Here is a 19011-nt window from a genome sequence, read left to right as displayed (position 1 = left end):
CAGAGAGAACCAGAGATTCACAAAGAAGAGATAACAATCCACGCAGCTTCACAAGAAGAAAAGAGTGGATCTCTTTTCTTGATTGCTTACGGGTTCTCATTAAGCCCAGCTTTATATTTGGCGCTTGAGGTCTGTGAGGTTTCTCTGTATCCTTTTAATAAATCACCATACTCTTTGAGTTGAATGATACGTAAATCTCAACTTTATGTCTCTCACCAGAGAGAAGGGAGGAAGTTTTCATCAAGTGAGACCTTGGATAGGAAGTGAAGGAAACTGAAAGAAGTTACGTACTCTTCAACGCCAGGGATGGGTAGCACTTCAACATACTTGTGCATGGTGAAGTCCAGGTCACTCCAGGCCATTGTGAACATGATGACGAGAGGATGTAGAGGGTCAAGGATCCTGTCCGTTATTTTTAACATCAAGAAAGAGTCCTCATGAGGCAAATGGAAAACTAGGGGAAAAAGTTGACAGAACTAATTAACCAGTTCATTTTTATAGCCTGTTTTCAGGGATTAAGGGCTGAGTTCTAGGAAAAAATGAAAGGTCTCTAGGAATAGGATTTATAAAGCATTCCTTATTCAACATTAAATACTAATGATTTGAGCACACCTCTGTTTTACTGCTATTTAGAAGTATACAATTTCATCCACTTCATCAGATGAGGAAAATATCTTTAAGACTTATACAAATCTTAAGACTGTCTTTCAGACTTTTTTTTCTATAAGCGATAATTAAGTTGATATTTTCAGCATCATTTTCAGTGACTGAGGAAATGGCAGCTGCAGGGCTGTTCAATGCCTGTTATAGAAGACCTAATTAATACATTCCATTTAGATCACCTACTTCACTTTCTATAGACAAATGGCTATTCTTTTTTTAAAGAAAGTATTATAACTGCCTGTTATTTACTTCTTATTTATAATTTATAGCATTGTAGATATGCAAAACAGTGTTTTTCCTTTTAGGACTTCTGAATACTGTGTTTTCCCCCCTATTTAACATGATGTTTAATATTTGGGTCACTTCATCCCATTTTAGAAGCAACTGGCATGCATATCATAAGGAATAAATTATTAAGTGATATAAAGGAAAGCAAATATATTAATTTCATTAATATAAATATACATGGTTTAAACTCTGGCATATAAGTACTTTAAAAACAACTGCATAGTTGTAATGGTGTTTATAAAATGGATACAATATATATATAATATGTATACATTTTCATTATGGACTCCAAATACCCCAAATAATTATGTTGCAATTCAGATAAGTATTATAACTTGTGAACAAATGGGACCTAATTAAACTTAAAAGCTTTTGCACAGCTAAAGATACCATAAACAAAACGAAAAGACAACCTACAGAATGGGAGAAAATATTTGCAAATGACACAACCAACAAGGGACCAATTTCCAAAACATACAAACAACTCATACAGCTTAATATCAAAGAAACAAGCAACCCCATCAAAAAATGGGCAGAAGACCTAAATAGACATTTCTCCAAAGAAGACATCCAGATGGCCATCAGGAACATGAAAGATGCTCAATATGCTAATGATTAGAGAAATGTGAGTCGAAACTACAGTGAGGTTTCACCTTATACCAGTCAGAATGGCCATTGTTAAAAAGTCTACAAATAATAAATGTTGAAGAGGGTGTGGAGAAAATGGAACCCTCCTACACTGTTGGTTGGAATGCAAAACTGAAAATAGATTTATCTTATGATCCAGCAATCCCACTACTGGGCATATATCTGGAGAAAACTGTAATTTGAAAAGACACATAAATCCCAAGGTTCACAGCAGCACTATTTACAATAGCCAAGACATGGAAACAACCTAAATGTCCGTTAACAGATGAATGGATAAAGAAGATGTGGTATTTATATACAGTAGAATATTAGTCATAAAAAAGAATGAAAAATGCCATTTGCAGCAACATCGGTGGACCTAGAGATTGTCATATTATGTGAAATAAGTCAGAGAAAGACAAATATCATTTACCGTCACTTATTTTATTTACAAACTAGAAATAGACTCACAGGCACAGAAAACAAACTAGTTACCAGAGGGGAAAAGTGGGGGGGAGGGATAGATTAGGAATTTGAGATTAACAGGTACATATTACTATATGTAAAACAGATAAACAGCAAGGACCTACTGTATAGCACAGGGAACTATATTCAATTTTTTGTAATGAGCTATAATAGAAAAGAATCTGAAAAAAAAAAGTATGTATATGTATAATTAAATCACTTTGCAGTATTCCTGGAACTAACATTGTAAACTGACACTTCAATAAAAAAATAAGAAGTTTTAAAAGTATTACAGTTTGTGAATATGAAAAATAAGATACTTTGTAATTCTTTCAAAACATTATGACACTTTAATATTTTATAGTAAGGGCTATTAGGCATATTTTAACGTTTAGACAAGTGCAGTATCTGAGAGGGTCAAAGAAAGGGTAAGGATATTTGATAACTCAGACATTTCATTTAAATGTTAGCATGAATAAACACAAAATAGCCAAGCATGGTAAACAAGGTCAATGATCTGAATTCTTTTCAAAAGATGATTTATAAGGTAAACATTGAAAATTACACATAGTATTTTTGCTTAAATTCGCAATCATTATCTTCAACATATTTTTCCAACAGATTTTGGATAAAAAATTTTCAATAGGTGCAGATATCACCAAGAAATAAGAAAAAAGTTAAATTTATTCTCCATAAATTTATCAAATTACTTCCTTTTAAAAACTCACATTATATTTCTAAAACATTACTTCCATTTGCATGAGTCATTAGCTTTCATAAGGAGTGCTTTTATATAATATCTGTAAACCATAAACCATAGCGTTTCTTCATTATTAGCATACACAGGTCCATTAAATCTACTATAAATGGATAGCCTACTGGTTAATAATTTAATTGTAGTTTGAGATTCTTGGTTAGGAACTAGGAAATATTTATGAAGATTTAAAGTATTGGTGTAGACATTTCAGAATAAATCCTTGAGCTATTATAACTTTTTAACCATAAAAAGTATACATTAAAAATCAACTTAGTAAGGCTACTGGTAAAATTGCAATGTTGTATACTGAGTCAAGGAGGGAGAAATGGATATAAAATTATATCTATTTCATTATGACTTTTTGTAGGAATTTCAATTCTAATTATTGACTTTAAAAAGTATTTACTTTATTTAGAGTACTTTTTAATTTCTAGTACTCATATTTTCACAAGAGCTTAAAAATTTAAGTACACACTAATTGTCAAGGTTTTTTTAATTTTTATTTCTATATTTTTGGTAACAAAATAAAACAGTGAAACGTTATATTTTCTTAAATGATCCTTAAAACTACATTTCAGCAAATATGAAATAATTCTCTTTAATTCTGACATTGAGTGCTATTACTTAAAACGATTCTTGTCAAAGTTAGCAGTAATTTTATTCTAATAATTTCTTACTTTATCTTACACTTTAGACATAGCTTAAGAATGCTTAGTCTTCCCACTTAAATGAACGAAACAAAATTTGTAGACATATGATTTAAAATAGGTATGTTTATCATTCAAAAGTCCACAAACGATGAATGCTGGAGAGGCTGTGTAGAAAAGGGAGCCCTCCTACACTGTTGGTGGGAATAGAGTTTGGTGCAGCCACTGTGGAAAACAGTATGGAGAGTCATCAAAAAACTAAAAATAGATTTACCATATGATCCAGCAATCCCACTCTTGGGAATATTTCCTGAGGGATCCTTAATTCAAAAAGACATCTGCACCCAGTGTTCATAGCAGCACTGTTTACAATAGCCAAGACATAGAAGCAGCCCAAATGTCCATCGACAGGTGACTGGATAAAGAAGTTGTGGTATATTTATACAATGGAATACTACTCAGCTGTAAAAAAAGAATAAAATAATGCCATTTGCAGCAACATGGATGGCCCTGGAGAATGTCATTCTAAGTGAAGTAAGCCAGAAAGAGAAAGAAAAATACCATATGATATCACTTATATGTGGAATCTAAAAAAAAAAAATAGAAAAAAAAAGACAAATGAACTTATGTATAAAACAGACACAGACTCACAAACATAGAAAGCAAACTTATGGTTACCAGAGGGGAAGGGGTGGGTAAGGGATAAACTACGAGATCAAGATTTGCAGATACTGACTGGTATATATAAAATAGATAAACAAGTTTATACTGTATAGCACAGGGAACTATTATTTGATATCTTGTAGTAACTTATGGTAAAAAAGTATGAAAACAAATACATGTATATCCATTTATGACTGAAATATTGTGCTGTACACCAGAAATTGACACAATATTGTAAACTGACTATACTTCAATTAAAAAAAAACAACAAAATAAATAAATAAAATAAAATAGGTATGTTCAAATGAAAGCAAAATGTTTTTTGAAAAAGACGAATGAAAAATTTGAGGTCAAATATAAGACAGTAAAGAAAAGGAAGTTTTATAACTCTAGTTAGCATATGGTTATTTGCATCTCTGAGACAGATCTTTCTACTATTTGTATATTCCTGTTGACATTCCTACTTACTCAACAATTCATGTAATTTAATTTTTCCTTTATTAAGCATCCACTTCTCTTTGATATTTGTAGAAGGATTTGATTTTGTGATAGCTCCTCTCTTGCTTCTGCACCAAAATAGATCATGGTACCAAAAGAATGGATAGATAAAATGTACGTTTTCAGTATCTTTTTACACATAAGCACAATGACCAAGTAAGTCTTTTAAAATCCCAGATTTCATTATTTCTTCCACCTTGTCCAGAAGTGGTACAGGTCAGAGCAGCAGAAAAAATAGGAAAAACAAAGACAAAGCTAAATATGGTATTTTAATCGCTAAAAAGTAGTCGCTTTACTCTCTGGAATATAGTCCAAAGCAGTAAGATGCAGAATGTTTAGTGTATCTTGTGTTAGCTCACTTTTGTCCCCTTGGCACCACTGTCACTTCCTTCTAAGGCTGGGAACTGCATTTTCCAGAATCCCCTTCTCTCTGTGATTCGGGGTTATAGTTTACCAATGAAAAAAGCTTTCTAGAGAGATAGAAGATGGAAATGAATAGCAAGCCATTATTTTTTTCAGAGGTGTTTGCAGGTGGATACTTGGATAGGTGAAAGATTCACAGTGGCTTTCCTGCAATTTTTTTTTATGATGACCTACTTTGGTGGTAGTTATCAAAGATTCACAAGTATTGCAGCAGCTCCAGAAAAACTGAAAAGCCCCTGTTTGGTGCTTTAGGCTGACATCTTCACTCTCAACCTCTCTGACCTTCAGCAGGTGCTTTCCTGAACTCTACCCTGTCCTCCCCCATCCCTGCTCCCAGCACTTCCAACAGTCTTGAGAGTTCCTAATTCCGCATTAACACTTTATATCTGGATACATCAAGTGGCTTCTGTTATGTTGACTGATCCTGATAATAAGTAAATACACCATCACAGGAAGGACTGGGAAAATATTCAGTTTATTAAATATTATGAATGTTGGGAATATCAGAAACATCATCTCAGTATGTAAATATTAAATCACATTTCAAAGTAAAATTTCGATGATCTGGATTCCTTCTTTGCTATTCTCTAACAGTGATAACTAAGACCATTCTGTATTTTTATTAGTTTCCTCAGTCTTTAAAATAGTTTCAAAAATGATGTGCAGATAAATTTCAAGTAGTTATTTTCAACTTTTTCTGAATAAAAATTCATGTTCTTAAGATACAGATCAGTAATTCATATACTTTCTATTGACGTTTTATCTGTAGTAGGAAGAGAGAAATCAAATTTCAAAGATATTAGAAAACAATTTAACTCTGACTCATTATTTGCCGCCTCCCCCCAGCATGATACATAGAGCTCTTTTGGTTCTATCTTCGGCACTAGAGACGAAGCACTGCTTTCATAAAATTGAGGTCTAATCAGTATTTAAACATCATAGCAGTTGTGACTGAATGGAGCTTGGATACTGCATGATTCCATCTTGGCAAGGGGTTACATTCAAGAAACATCCATGCTCAATAAAAGAATAACTTTTTTTTCTGGTATCCTTCAGGAAGACTTTAGATATTCAAAATGCATTGCAAGTCTCTTTGCCCATCTGTTTCCTTCTCCACGTCTCTATTCCTCTATTCAGTGTCACCACCAATAACAAAGTACATAGTGTTTTCTGCATACCAGGTACTATTCTAGGTACTTCCCATATATTAATATATTTAATCCTTATAACCTTATGATTAGGTATTATTATTATTAGTCCCATATTATAGATGAAAAAATTGAGGCTTGGGGGGTTCAATACCTTGCTCAAGGTCACAGCAAACAAGTGGCAGGGATATGATAAATGCACTTATCATCTAATCAGCAAGTTATGAAGCCACTCAAAGCTGTTTATCAACCCACTCTCTTTACCACCTCCTTTCCCCTTTTTATTTCCTCTTTCTGTCTCTTTTTTTCTAGTCAGTAATTCTCTGTCTTTTTCATTGAAATTCTAGCAACCCATAAGAACTTGGGAGAGCAGGTTACAGTAAAGCAGGACATAATGGTCCTTGAGCTAGTCTTTTTGTTTTGTTTTCTTTTTCTTTCCCCATGACTTTCTGTTCTTTCTTTCCTTAATGTGGTTCCAGTTGCAGTCTCAGAAGCAACATGAATGGGGATGAAGATGATCTCCTATTAATCATATGAGGAAGGATTCAGACAGCAAAGGAATACATAAAAACAGAATATAGAGAAGTAACCTAGTTTAGTAGGTCAAAGTGGAGTTGACAGCTTTTGGGGTGATAGGGTTTTCTGTGCCATAAAAATCTCAAATAAAATAAAATATATTTAGGCTGCCTTCAAACCTAGGAAACTCAAACTTTTATGTTTATTTTTTCTTAACAATAGCTGATCAAATGGTTACTCAATAAATTCTGTTTCCTGGTTTTCAAACTATAGTTCTATTATGATCATTTCTTCCCCCTACAAAATGGGGGCCATATCCTTCCAGGATGAACACCAGTGCTAGGAGAAAAACATAAATACATGCACTTTGCCTCTAAGCCAGACTGATTCAGTATCTTGCTTCAGGAAGAAAATTCCTTATCATTTTTGAAATTTTAATACTCCAGCAAACTTTGATATGCATGACCACTGAGTTTTTTGAAGTGCTAAATAGCATATAATTGCTTTTAAAATTAGATCTAATACAGTTTGAGAACTTCTGCAGAGTTCTATTGCATTTTGTGTGTGTGTGTGTGTGTGTGTGTGTGTGTGTGGTTGTTGATTGTTAGAGCCACCTTGGTGTGTATAGGATTAGGGCTAAAAAAAATCTTGGCTGTTGATAGGAATTCAAGATTGGAGACCTAAAAAATTCAGTTTCATTTTATAAGTACAAATATGATCACAGAAACTTTTAAAATAGGTATTATACAGCACTGGCCTTACTAGTAAGTATGGGACAATTTCAGAAACTCTAAGCTCTTGTTCTTCCTTTGGTTTCTTTATTTCTGAAATACAAACAAATCCTAATTCTAATGATGTGAAAAGCTTTTATCCCTGTAATGGATTTTAATAGAGAGTAAATAAAGAGAAAGAACTAGTATCAGGGAAAGAATGAAGATATTCAAGACTTCAGTGGCATAGAATCCACCAAAAATGTTTAGACACCCTCCACCCTCTAAATCAATGAAGTAGTGATTCACTGATCTAAAAGTAGTGAACTTTTTTTTTTTGAGAACACTAAAGGTGGTCTTTGTATCAAGTATTTGACTAAATATAAATTATTAGTGTGTTAAATCCATATTATGAGATTATTGCTCTCTTTCAACCCTGGTACCATGAAATACTGCATCACATTTGATGGCTGTATCTGCACAGTGAATTTCCTTAAGTGCACATCAAAATTTTGAACAATTAGATAACTATAATGGCGCAAAAACAATAGCATTTTGGTTTTAGAGGCAAATAGTTAAACCTTGTATGTTTTCCTTTGTGGAAATAAAAGAAAATAAAACATTAACAGATAGGTATGAATTACTAAGTAGAATATTTGAGTAAATGTCAGATGTCAATGTAACATATGTTTTGTTTAAAATGTAAAATACCTGTATTTTCTTTTCACATTTGACTCCAGAATATCCAGGGCGGCAAGAACATATGTTGGGGAGTACACATCTGCCTCCATAAAGACACTTTTGATTGCAAATTGCTATAATACACAAATTTTTATAGTTACAATCTTTTGACACAAATGCTTGTGACATATCTATTCCAGTGATCTGATAGCTTGGCTATAAACAATAGTCATAAGAATCTGTTAATGACCAATTACACTCCTTTATTTCTGCAAGCATCTCAAACACACACATACACACACACTTCAAAAGACAAAACACCCCAAACTCAACACAACAGTTTCACTATTCTATAAGGATATTATTAAAGCAAACAAAATTTTCATTGGCTACATTTAATTTAAAAAATATATATTTGATTTCCTAGAAGATTCAAATCAGTAACATAAGGTAGCTTTCATAATTGCTTTTTAATAAACATTTTTAAGCAAAAATTTAAGAGACAATTCAGTATTGACCAGTGTATGGAAAAACAGATAATTTTATTTTATACCATAAACTTCCTTTATGGAGAAAGTTTAATGTAAAACAGCTCTATTGGAAGTTTCCCAAAGATTTTCACACTGTTTGTACTAGGAATTGCTTCTTTAAAATCTCTCCAAATAAAAATTTAAAATATACTTCAGTATGTATCTCAATACTTACTTATCTCTCATCTATCTCAATTTTTCCCTTTCTTTTTTCTTTCTTCCTTTCCTTTCCTTTCCTTTCCTTTCCTTTCCTTTCCTTTCCTTTCCTTTCCTCTCCTTCTTTCTTTTCCTTCCTTCCTTTCATCATCTATCTACCTACCCACCTGTAGAGAAAAAAATACTCATAATAATAATAATAATTTGTAAGTAACTGAAATATTCAACATGAGGGGAAAGATCAAGTGAATTATACTATTTATATTATGGAACTTAATATATCATTTAAAATTATGTTTTTAAGGACATGGAAAATGCTTTCAAATAATATTGAGTAAATAGACATAATATAAAATTATATACAATGCAGTTATTTTTCATGGAGAGTTATGTAGTTATGTTTCAATAACTCATAATGGAAGATTGTATAATTCAAGAATAATATTCCTTTTGGTATAAATACAACAATGAAAGGTATGTTTTCATCAGGGCTGTTGTTAATGACTGAGCAGGTTGTGTAGTTAACAAGGTTCCACAGGTAAGGAAGCACCATTCACATCACAGACATCATAAATTTAAATATTTATTACAACAGTTTTCCAGAAGATGGCAGTAATACTTCTTGTAAAATAATGTCATCAAAATTTAGGCAGTTCTCAGACAATTGGAAGTAAAGAATTTTGAGGAAGGGGACTTTTAAGATTCATATAAACGTGCTACAAGGTGCAAAAACAGGTGTACATCTTTAGGCTGTGCTCAGGGTAACTCAATTCACAATCACTGGAGCATATTTCCACATTAATATGCTTTTAGCAGTTCATCATTCTCTCTCATAGTCCACACAGACCTCTCCAGAGTGAGTAGATTAAATTGAGGCTGATAGCTCTTTTTTCTAGCATTTTATCGTATCTAACTTCCAATGAGAATTGTTGATTTTGAGCATATATTTCTTATGAGAGTACTAGTACTCAATGGACTCTTTGAAAATATTTTCCAAGGTGAGGAATGTATAAATTATAATAGCAATTACTAACAAAATAAAGTCTGAGTCACTAAAATTGCATGCAAAATCTCTGATACATGGAAACAAGTATAGTTCATAAGACACTGAAAAGCAGGTCAGGTATTTCTAGTAATAAGGCATGGTCTTTTTTTTTTTTTAAGGTATGATCTTTTTACAACTGTGTAATTTCAGTTTACAAGTCACTTACTTGGATCACAAGCTTTGATAGGTAATTATTGATCATTTGAAAATATTTTGAGGAGATTTTCAGTTTTTCTCATGAGGTCAGTCTTTGCTAATATTTTCACATATTATTTCAAGTTTTCATAAATTTCAGAACTGCATAAAATTTGATTTTCCTCTATACCCTGAAATCTCATCTATGTAAAAATTCATGACTAAAACTGAACAGAAATATACTAAAATGCTACTATCAAAGCAGAAACTAGTTATGGGTGGTGGAATTTGGAATGAATTAATTTTTAAAGTTTTTCTTATTTTCTATGATCCCATGATAGCTATATCCTTACCTTATAATATAAATAATATTTAAACTGTGTATTAAAACCTTTTTCATCCAATTCTCCCTTAGATGAAAGTACTCAAAAGGTAAAAACTTTTAATTATAAGTTAAATAATTACTAGGGGTATAATGTACAACACGATAAATAAAATTAACAGTGCTGTATATTATATATGAAAATTTTAAGAGAATAAATCATAAGAGCTCTCATCACAAGGAAAAAATACGTTGTTCTATTTCTTTAATTTTGTATCTATATGAGATGATGGATGTTCACTAAACTTATTGTGGTTTTTGCAAACATATGATTTATGTAAGTCAAATCATTAGGCTGTATACCTTAAACTTAAACAGTGCCAATGTCAATTATATGGCAATAATACTAGAAGAAAAATAAAGTTTTTTTAAATGAAAAAAAAAAATCTTCTTTAGCTCACCAAAAAGAACTTCAGTGGCAACCCACAGGCCGTAATTTGGAATTAACTATGTCACACAAAATATTAATATACTTTCTTCTTTTAAGAGGGTATAGAAATACATAAGGGAGGGGTGGGCATAGCTTGGTGGTAGAGTGCATGCCTAGTATGCACAAGATCCTGGGTTCCATCCCCAGTACCTCCATTAAATAAATAAATAAATAAATAAATAAATAAATAAATAAATAAATCTGATTATGTTCCCCACACCCCCAAAAAAGAGAGGGAGAAAAAAAAGCAAAAAAAGAAATGCATAAGGTACCCTTTCATTTCTAAAACTTTTTAAAAGTGGATCAGCATACTGGGGTTTATTTGCCCTTATAGATTTTAGCTAAAGCTATATTTTGTTCAATAATTATGATAGATTCAAGTTCAGAACATAGAGTAGAAAACAAATGTTGTAGGCTTACGTGTCTGACACTGCGCTCCCTCCCATGTGGGAGGACAATGGCATACGCTGGGAGCAATACACTCACCACCGTTTTTACATTTCTGGAAGCAGATGGCTGCAAACAGAAACATAAACAAGTTAAAAATTCACTAGTCAAATCCTATCACAAACCATAAAAATTTCCATGAAAGAAAGAGAAATAGTTAATAATTAATTAACTAAGGATCTCTTCGTTTAACATTTTATCAAGGACACTTTGTATTGTCACTACTTATTCTCAACGTGATTTTAATGGTTGTATAATGTTCTACTGATCAAACATATTGTGATTTACTTTTTCCCCAATTGTTGGACTTTTATACTGCTTCTCATTTTACACTTTGACCAATACATTATGTTAGCTAGTCATTTTAGATAATAATTTATAAGAAAGGGAATACATGAAACATTTGAATGAGGAGAGCTACCATCATCTCAAAAACTAGCAAGAATTGAAAGCAGTGGCACCCCATCAGAGGAGGTTCTGCTTTGACTGGTCTGAGATGGGCCCAAGGAACCAGTAATTTTTTTAAAAACCTTACCCTGACTCCTACTTAAGACTTAGAGGCCAGAATTTGAAGACTTGTCATTTACCCTGGCAACTGTAGTGAACAGACTAGAAAGTACAGCACCTTCTCTACCTCTGCTAACTTGGCAGAATGACTCGGCATTTTACTCTTCCTGTTTCAAAAAGGTATCTTCTAAATTACAAACAAGTAAGAAAAAAACAAGCAACAAAAAATAAGGAAAATGCTCTTTGTTTTAAACTCTGCTTTACATTCCCATGTAGGCTTTAGCATTTAAAGAATATTCCTCTTACGTGTGTTGCACTGTTTCCCTCTCCAACCAGAAGGACAAGAGCAAAGGTTTGGTCCCATACATTTCCCTCCATTCATGCACATGGGATCACAGATACCTTAAGGTAAAAGGATGAAATGTGAGCCCTTAAATAGCAATAGTTTTGCTACTTAATATGTTTGCTTTACCGGTAGTTGGCAAATACATTTAATGGTGTCTTACTTTTTTGGCATCTCCTACCAGTGTATCCTTCAGGACAGGTGCACACATTATTTCTCATGCAGTGACCACCATTCTTACAGGGAGGATGACAGATAGCTAAAAGAACACATGGCAGCAGTCTGTGAATATCAGCTATGCAATTATTATATATTACGTATTGTATCATGTGCTTGTTATCTATGGGGCCATAAGGCAGAGAAATGTGCTATTAAATTAAAACATCACAACTGCAAGTCATTAAAACTGTCTTTTCTAAACCGCAAAATATAATGCTTATAGCTGTGATTTGCTAGTAGGTTAGCACAACCTGAAATGTATTGGTGAAGTGTTCATAACCAATAGAGACTTCGGTATTATAGTGCATATATTATGCACCTTATCTTTTTTTAAACTGTACTTAGAAGTAAAAAGTGAAATGATATGGGAAAAACCAAGAAAATAAGTCAAAACTTAGCTCAAAATAAGAATATCTGTTCTTACTGGAAATTAGAAAAACTCAGCAATCAGTCACGTGATGTTCAGAAAATACTTTAAAGTTAACTTTTGAATACCTACTGAGGTCATGAAGGCAGAGCTTTTTATGTGACTTGTTCCTGTGAATGCTTGGCAAAAAATCTTTTAAACAATAAATCCTTGGCTTTGTTAAGAATAGTTTTTGAATAATCTTGAATACACTGTACTTGTATTTTCTACATATATGATTCTGTTCCATAGAGTTCACAAGCTAATTTTTGTTATCTTTTATGAAAGGATTTTTATTGCTTCATGCCTCTTCCCAATATTACAATTATATGCAGTTATTTTAAAAATAATAATACATAGGCAAACCTGCCTAGAAATTTTTAAATTTAATTTTTCCTTAAATGATAATTAGATGGATTTTAGTTTGTATTTTTAAAGTGAATGTCAGGTTAACTGGTTTTGGTAATAAGGCCTTTGTAGATGGGCTTCCTGTTTAAATTAGACCTGTCTTTAATAGCTGCTTTTAAAATTTCTAAACATTGTAAGAAAAATTCAACTGATTTCTAATGGATTTATAAATGAAAACAATGTAGCGCTTTATGTATAAAGACAACATAACTGAATGATTTTAGGAAATGAATAACTTCTACTATTTTAGACCGAGCCTTTTGAATCTACTTTCTCTGGCATTTTTATATTTTTTATTACTGGAAAAAGCTCTATTTTCTGTTTCATAATCTTTATATGATTTAAGATTATTTCTGTTGAGATTATTTTAGAAAAAAATGTATTCTTTTCATTACAAAAACATCATAGGAAATACCATGGTTAGAAATTTAAAACTAAAAAACAAAAGACTTGTTTACAGTGAGTAACATTGTTATAATTAATACTCATCTATGCTACAAAACTTGCGTGTGAGATAAATACTACATTTATACAAAAAAGTATATAAGTAATACAGAGAAATGACATAAAAACTTAGGCTTGGTCATACCCACCCCGATCCCATTTTAGAAAAAGGAGGTTCAGGAGAAAGTCCACCTTCACACATATATTTATGAGATTTTCTAGCCTCAGATGGATCTTCCATCAGACTCCAAAGTGAGCTGTTATCCAGCCTCACGTTCCATATGGAAAGGGCTCGTGGCAAATGGATGAAGGAACTTGGAAGCTCTCCAGACACACATTTTAATCTTTGCTTATTCACAGAGTGGTTTATCTCTTTCACGATGTTTAGAGCTCAAATGCTATCTTTCTCTTTTGAAACCCAGTAGAACCCACAGAATATTCTCCTCATACTGACTTTTAACCATACTCTGCCTAATGTTATTCAATGGCTTTCGATGTGTATAGCATCTTCCCTTCCCAGCTTTTGGGCTCACAAGAGAATGTAATCTAATAAGAATAAAAATAATATTTTTATGTCTTCTGCTCTTTTCTGTAACATGTCTTACATGGCAGTAATACCATTACTTAATGCTAGCTAGCCATGTGCTGACTGTATGTGTAGGTGGTCCTCTTGTTTGTCTCATTTGCACTTCACAGCAACTGTCTAGTTCAAACTTGAAAGTTAAGAAGCCTGAGGCCTGGAGACTATAAGTAAATTTTCAACATCTGTGCCAACTAGGAAACTGCAGAGACTGCTAGTTCCAAAAACTGTAACATGACATCTGTTCAATAGATAACTTTTAGTTCAATTTAGTAATTTAGAGTCCCCTCCTTTACCCAGTTGTATAGTTGGCATATAAATTTTAGAGAATTTTTCTTACTATACTTACATCTACTGCAAATAGCATGAGAGGCATAAGCTTTTTATTTCCCTCTTTATGTTCTCCACTCAAAACCCTACCTAAAATTCTTAAACGTGGATTTAGTCATAGTCTCCTGGTTTTCAAGATTTGTCTTAATTTAGTCTTCCCATTTTTGCAAACTAGTTGCTTAACAGAAATCTGAATTCGAGGAACTCATTTCGTACGTCTGTATGCCTAGTATTAGAGTGATGGTTTCTTCACCTCAGTTTTAATGTCAGAATCCTAGCCAACCTCCAAGTTAACAAAAAAGGATTGCAAATCAAAGTATAACATGACATAGAAAGTACATATTTTAGAATTTAAATTATACATATTCTGGCATGTTTTATACTAAAAGTCTATTCTAGTTTGCATAAACTCAAAAGTATGAAGATGCGGAAAATACATTTTAAATTTCACTTATTGGCATTAATTCATGCCTATGTATTCAACATCAGGTCATGCTCATATTCTGGAAAAAACGAAACAAAACAAAATAAAATCTGTAGCATTAACTTTATGAGGGAAAGTGTTAAAATAACAGTCCATGAAGGGGAAAAATGATGCATCTTTATGTCCCCATATCTCCTTTCATAGTTCTGTGCACAGCTGGCTTTTCATAAATGTTTAGTGAAACTAAAGTCAGGAAAGCACATTAGATAACAGTGGACATTAGACTGACTGTAAATCAAATGTTTTTGCTGAGAGGGCAGCAAAAATGACACCATTTCACATGAAAGACCGCAAGAGAACTTTGCTTATTTGTTTCAACAGCGTGGTCCTACAAATGTGCTATGGTTGTGACAAGGTTTTTTATTCAACATATGTTGAATAAATAAACATTTTACATAATAACTCATGTATTTCTACGAGCTAATCATTTGGTGACCAAGACTGCAACATCACAAGAAATAGAAGAAATAGCATCTTCCTCCTTGAAACTTGTCAGAGCTCTGTTTACGTCTAACTTTCCCTTTGCCTTTATGTTTATAAAGAAAGAATAATTACCATTTTGACACCGTGCACCAAAGAATCCATTTGGACAGAGGCAAGTGTTTGGCTTGTTACAGGAACCACCATTGAGGCAAATGGGGTCACACAAAGCTAATGAACAGCAGGAGGGAGAAAGACCATAAAAGTTTTATTATTTAAAAAATGAAAGCTGCACTGAAGTACAAAATGGTGCATAATGAAATATTTTATTTTTACTGCAAGTAAAATCCATAACCTATAATTAATTAGACTTTGCCAAACATAAGAGGGGTGAAATAACTGGTTAATAGCTTTGCAATTCTGTTCATTAAGTTTACAAATATTACTAAGCTAAGAGTGTGGAGGCTATGATTAGAATTCAGAATGCCCTTGGTAAGCTGGAAAAAATGATTGGAAGTTAGGAGATGGTAATTCAACAGCACAAGCAGGATAGTGTGTAATCTGCTCAAATACATGTGGCCGCATGTACCTCTTTCTGTCTACTTCCCAAGTCAAATATGAACACTGAACTCAAGTCGTACCACACTCAACAACATTCTTTGTTTTTGCTTCTTTACCTTTCTTCCACTTTGAAAGTCACCTTCCATACCATTTTTCAACCCAGATTTTACCAGTTCTCCAAAGTCTACACAATTTTCTTCCAAACTGCACTTGCTAGAATTAATCTCTCTTTTCTCTGCTCCCAAGGAACTGTGCAATTATTATATTACTTATTGTAACTCAACTTGTATCACAGTCTTTTCTTTAGCTGTGTGCATGTCCCCTTCACTAATGATATGCTGTTTGAAATTGGGGCAAAAATCAAATTGATCTTTGTTTCCTCTTGCATCATGCTTCACACATAGTTATCAAGCTATAAATGTTGAATTAAATTTATGTTGAGAAAAGTCATTAGATTACAGTGGATTAAATTAAACAGAGATAATTGCAAACACCACACTGCGAAAGAAGTAACCCTAATACTGTGTAAATAAATAAATACTGTGTTATGATGTCCACTTAACTCTTAGAATTGCATGAATGTTTAATGAAATAGAATGTCTGTGCTGTTTAAAAAAAACTTGAAAGAGACCTGAATATGCAGCACAGCTATGTTTCTCTCCACCATAAGACAAATAGATGAGGGAAAAATAAAGGCCAAAAAAGAAAGTATTGGTTGGGCTGGAATACACTCTGGCCTAATACAAGAAGGAAAAGAATGAAGGTGAAAGGGAGGGTTTTAAAAATCTTCTTGAAATAAAAACTTTGTAACAGTCTTGTCAGATTACTTTTATGCTTTTGGGTGCAAGTCTTTAGGACACTGGTGCATTTTAAATTTCTTTTAACTAATATATTTATTGAAAAATTTTCTGATTTTACCTGTGCTACAGGTGGGTCCATACCAGCCAGGCTTGCACTGGCAAACATCTGGTATAAGACATTCACCTCCATTTTCACAGTGCTTGTTACAAACCACTAAGATCATATGATAAAAATAAAAGAAAGATAAATTAGGCTTGGAATTGGTCATATTATTGGCTATTACCTATTTTCTTATAACTGCCAATAACATCATCCAATGAACAAGATCAGAAAGAAAAGTAAAAATAAAAACAAGTTATCTTTTGGCTTTAAATGGTTTCCAGTTTTCACTTTCAGTTATTTTTGCTGTCGTGGTTGTTAATAGAGATGGGGAAAACAGAAAACCATTGATCTGAATGGTAAACAGGAGTTGGCTATTTGGGAAAATTATTAGTTACTGATGAAAGTAATCATAGATGTAAATTAAATGAGATCAATATATATATACAAGCCAGCAAATTAGAATCCTTATTATCTCAAAAAAAAAATGTTCATGGATAAGGTCAAGAAAATAGTTGCTTCTAAGAACAAGCGTCTTTATCTTAGTACTGGCGCCCAGTGGTATGCAAAATGGTAATCGTCGTAATAAATCATGAAGGTATATTTTTTACCTAGGATTTGGGTTTATCTCAGTTAGCATTAAAGCAATCAACTGTCCAAAGGAGAAATTCCATTATATTAGACTGCAAAAGAGCTTTGCTTACTTGTTTCACATCTTGGTCCCACAAAACCGTAAGGACAAGTGCAGAGATTTCCAGCCAAGCAGGTGCCGCCATGTTGACAAGGTGGTCTACAGTGTTCTGTGGACACAGACTATGCTAAGTCAGTTCTTAATTAAGAAAAAGTCAGTTTTTGTTTATGAAGCACAGTCACAATAAAAACTTCTTATAGGAGCAATTTATAGAAAATTCAGTTCTATTTTAGCGTGAAATTTAGTTCCGTGGGATTGACTAAGTGGCATTTTCACACTCTGAAAATGCCTACAAATCTTCAGCATGTTTTGGTTTATGAAACTTTCAGTTAACTGGATGGAAATATACAATCTTAGGTTTCTTCTGAAAAATTAGACTTGGACTTATGCATTCCTGCCTTACAAATAGAATACTTCTATATTTCCCTATGCTATTGATATTAAATGTTTCTATTAGTTAACTCTATATTTACTGTAATTTATTAATTTGTACCTTGCTTGGTCATGAAAACATTTAACGTGGCTCTCAGTTTAATAATTCTATGCGTACAGTCTACTAAAATATTATTTTAAAAATAACAAATTTGTTTCTTGAAAATATTATACATTTTAGGAATGCCATTTCTTAAACTCTCCACTTAAGATTTCAACCAAAGCAATAAAATTACATGGCTGTAGACATGTTTTTAAAAACCTTTTTTTAGGTTTCTTCTTACTACCTGATACCTTCTAATTATTTGGTATTTAACAGTTCCTTGGAGCTATATTTGACAAGCTTTTCAATAAGCAGATGTCTTTGTTTGAAGCCAAAATATTTGTAGGGATATGGTTCCATATAACTAAATCTCAAAAAATTTATTTCTAAATATACTTTTACCAAGGATGAATAAGCTATAGTTCTTTGGCTCTCTGATTTTGTAAATTTAAGTTTTAAAAATCTTCAAATACATTTTTTTTAATAAGCATTAACAAATTTAGACTCCCTCACCAGCATTATTAAGTATATATTAATGTGTACACAGTAAAACTAAATTATCTTTTCAAAAGTTTTTAAAGAAAATATTGCTTTGTTTTGGTTTTATTATTTGAATTTTATTTTGAATTATCACCTTCATCACAGGCTGCTCCACCATACCCTGGGGCACATTCACAAATGTTAGGCTTAATACATTTTCCATGGTTTTTGCAATCAGGATGGCATACAGCTGTATAAAATAAAATTCATGGTTTAGAAATATCAATTATCAATTAAATTCATTATGCAAACGAATGAATGCTATACCTACCAGTTTGGCAGTTAGAACCACTGTAGCCAGGTTTGCACTTGCATATGTTTGGGGCAACACACTCCCTGTTTCTTCCACATGGATGTCTACAAATGGCTGCAAAATCAAGTGGGAAAGGCTGAACTGTAAATACACTATATGCACATTGCCCATAGATTTAATTACAATGAAAGTAAAATTTCCTGAAATTTGAAAATTTTGACACCACTATTAAACTATAA

At 32.6% G+C, this 19011-nt stretch overlaps 1 protein-coding gene across 1 annotated transcript in view; it reads right to left on the bottom strand.

Annotated features, from left to right (window-relative positions):
- Window positions 1-5485: 5485 nt before the first annotated feature.
- VWDE (von Willebrand factor D and EGF domains) overlaps window positions 5486-19011 on the bottom strand; it is a 59652-nt gene continuing 46126 nt past the window's right edge. Inside the window, exons 20-29 of the mRNA XM_072965431.1 lie at window positions 18791-18886; window positions 18614-18709; window positions 17518-17613; window positions 16832-16927; window positions 15488-15583; window positions 12225-12320; window positions 12025-12120; window positions 11185-11280; window positions 8117-8220; window positions 5486-5794 (exon numbers count right to left, since the gene is read on the bottom strand). Of these exons, the coding sequence (XP_072821532.1) occupies window positions 5780-5794; window positions 8117-8220; window positions 11185-11280; window positions 12025-12120; window positions 12225-12320; window positions 15488-15583; window positions 16832-16927; window positions 17518-17613; window positions 18614-18709; window positions 18791-18886 (887 nt within the window). The 3' untranslated portion in view covers window positions 5486-5779. The remainder of the gene's footprint in view (window positions 5795-8116; window positions 8221-11184; window positions 11281-12024; window positions 12121-12224; window positions 12321-15487; window positions 15584-16831; window positions 16928-17517; window positions 17614-18613; window positions 18710-18790; window positions 18887-19011) is intronic.

The sequence above is a fragment of the Vicugna pacos genome, chromosome 7 (assembly GCF_048564905.1).
Source record: "Vicugna pacos chromosome 7, VicPac4, whole genome shotgun sequence".
NCBI lineage: Eukaryota > Metazoa > Chordata > Mammalia > Artiodactyla > Camelidae > Vicugna > Vicugna pacos.
Note: the sequence above shows the minus strand (reverse complement) of the source record. Positions and strands in the feature narration are given on the sequence as shown.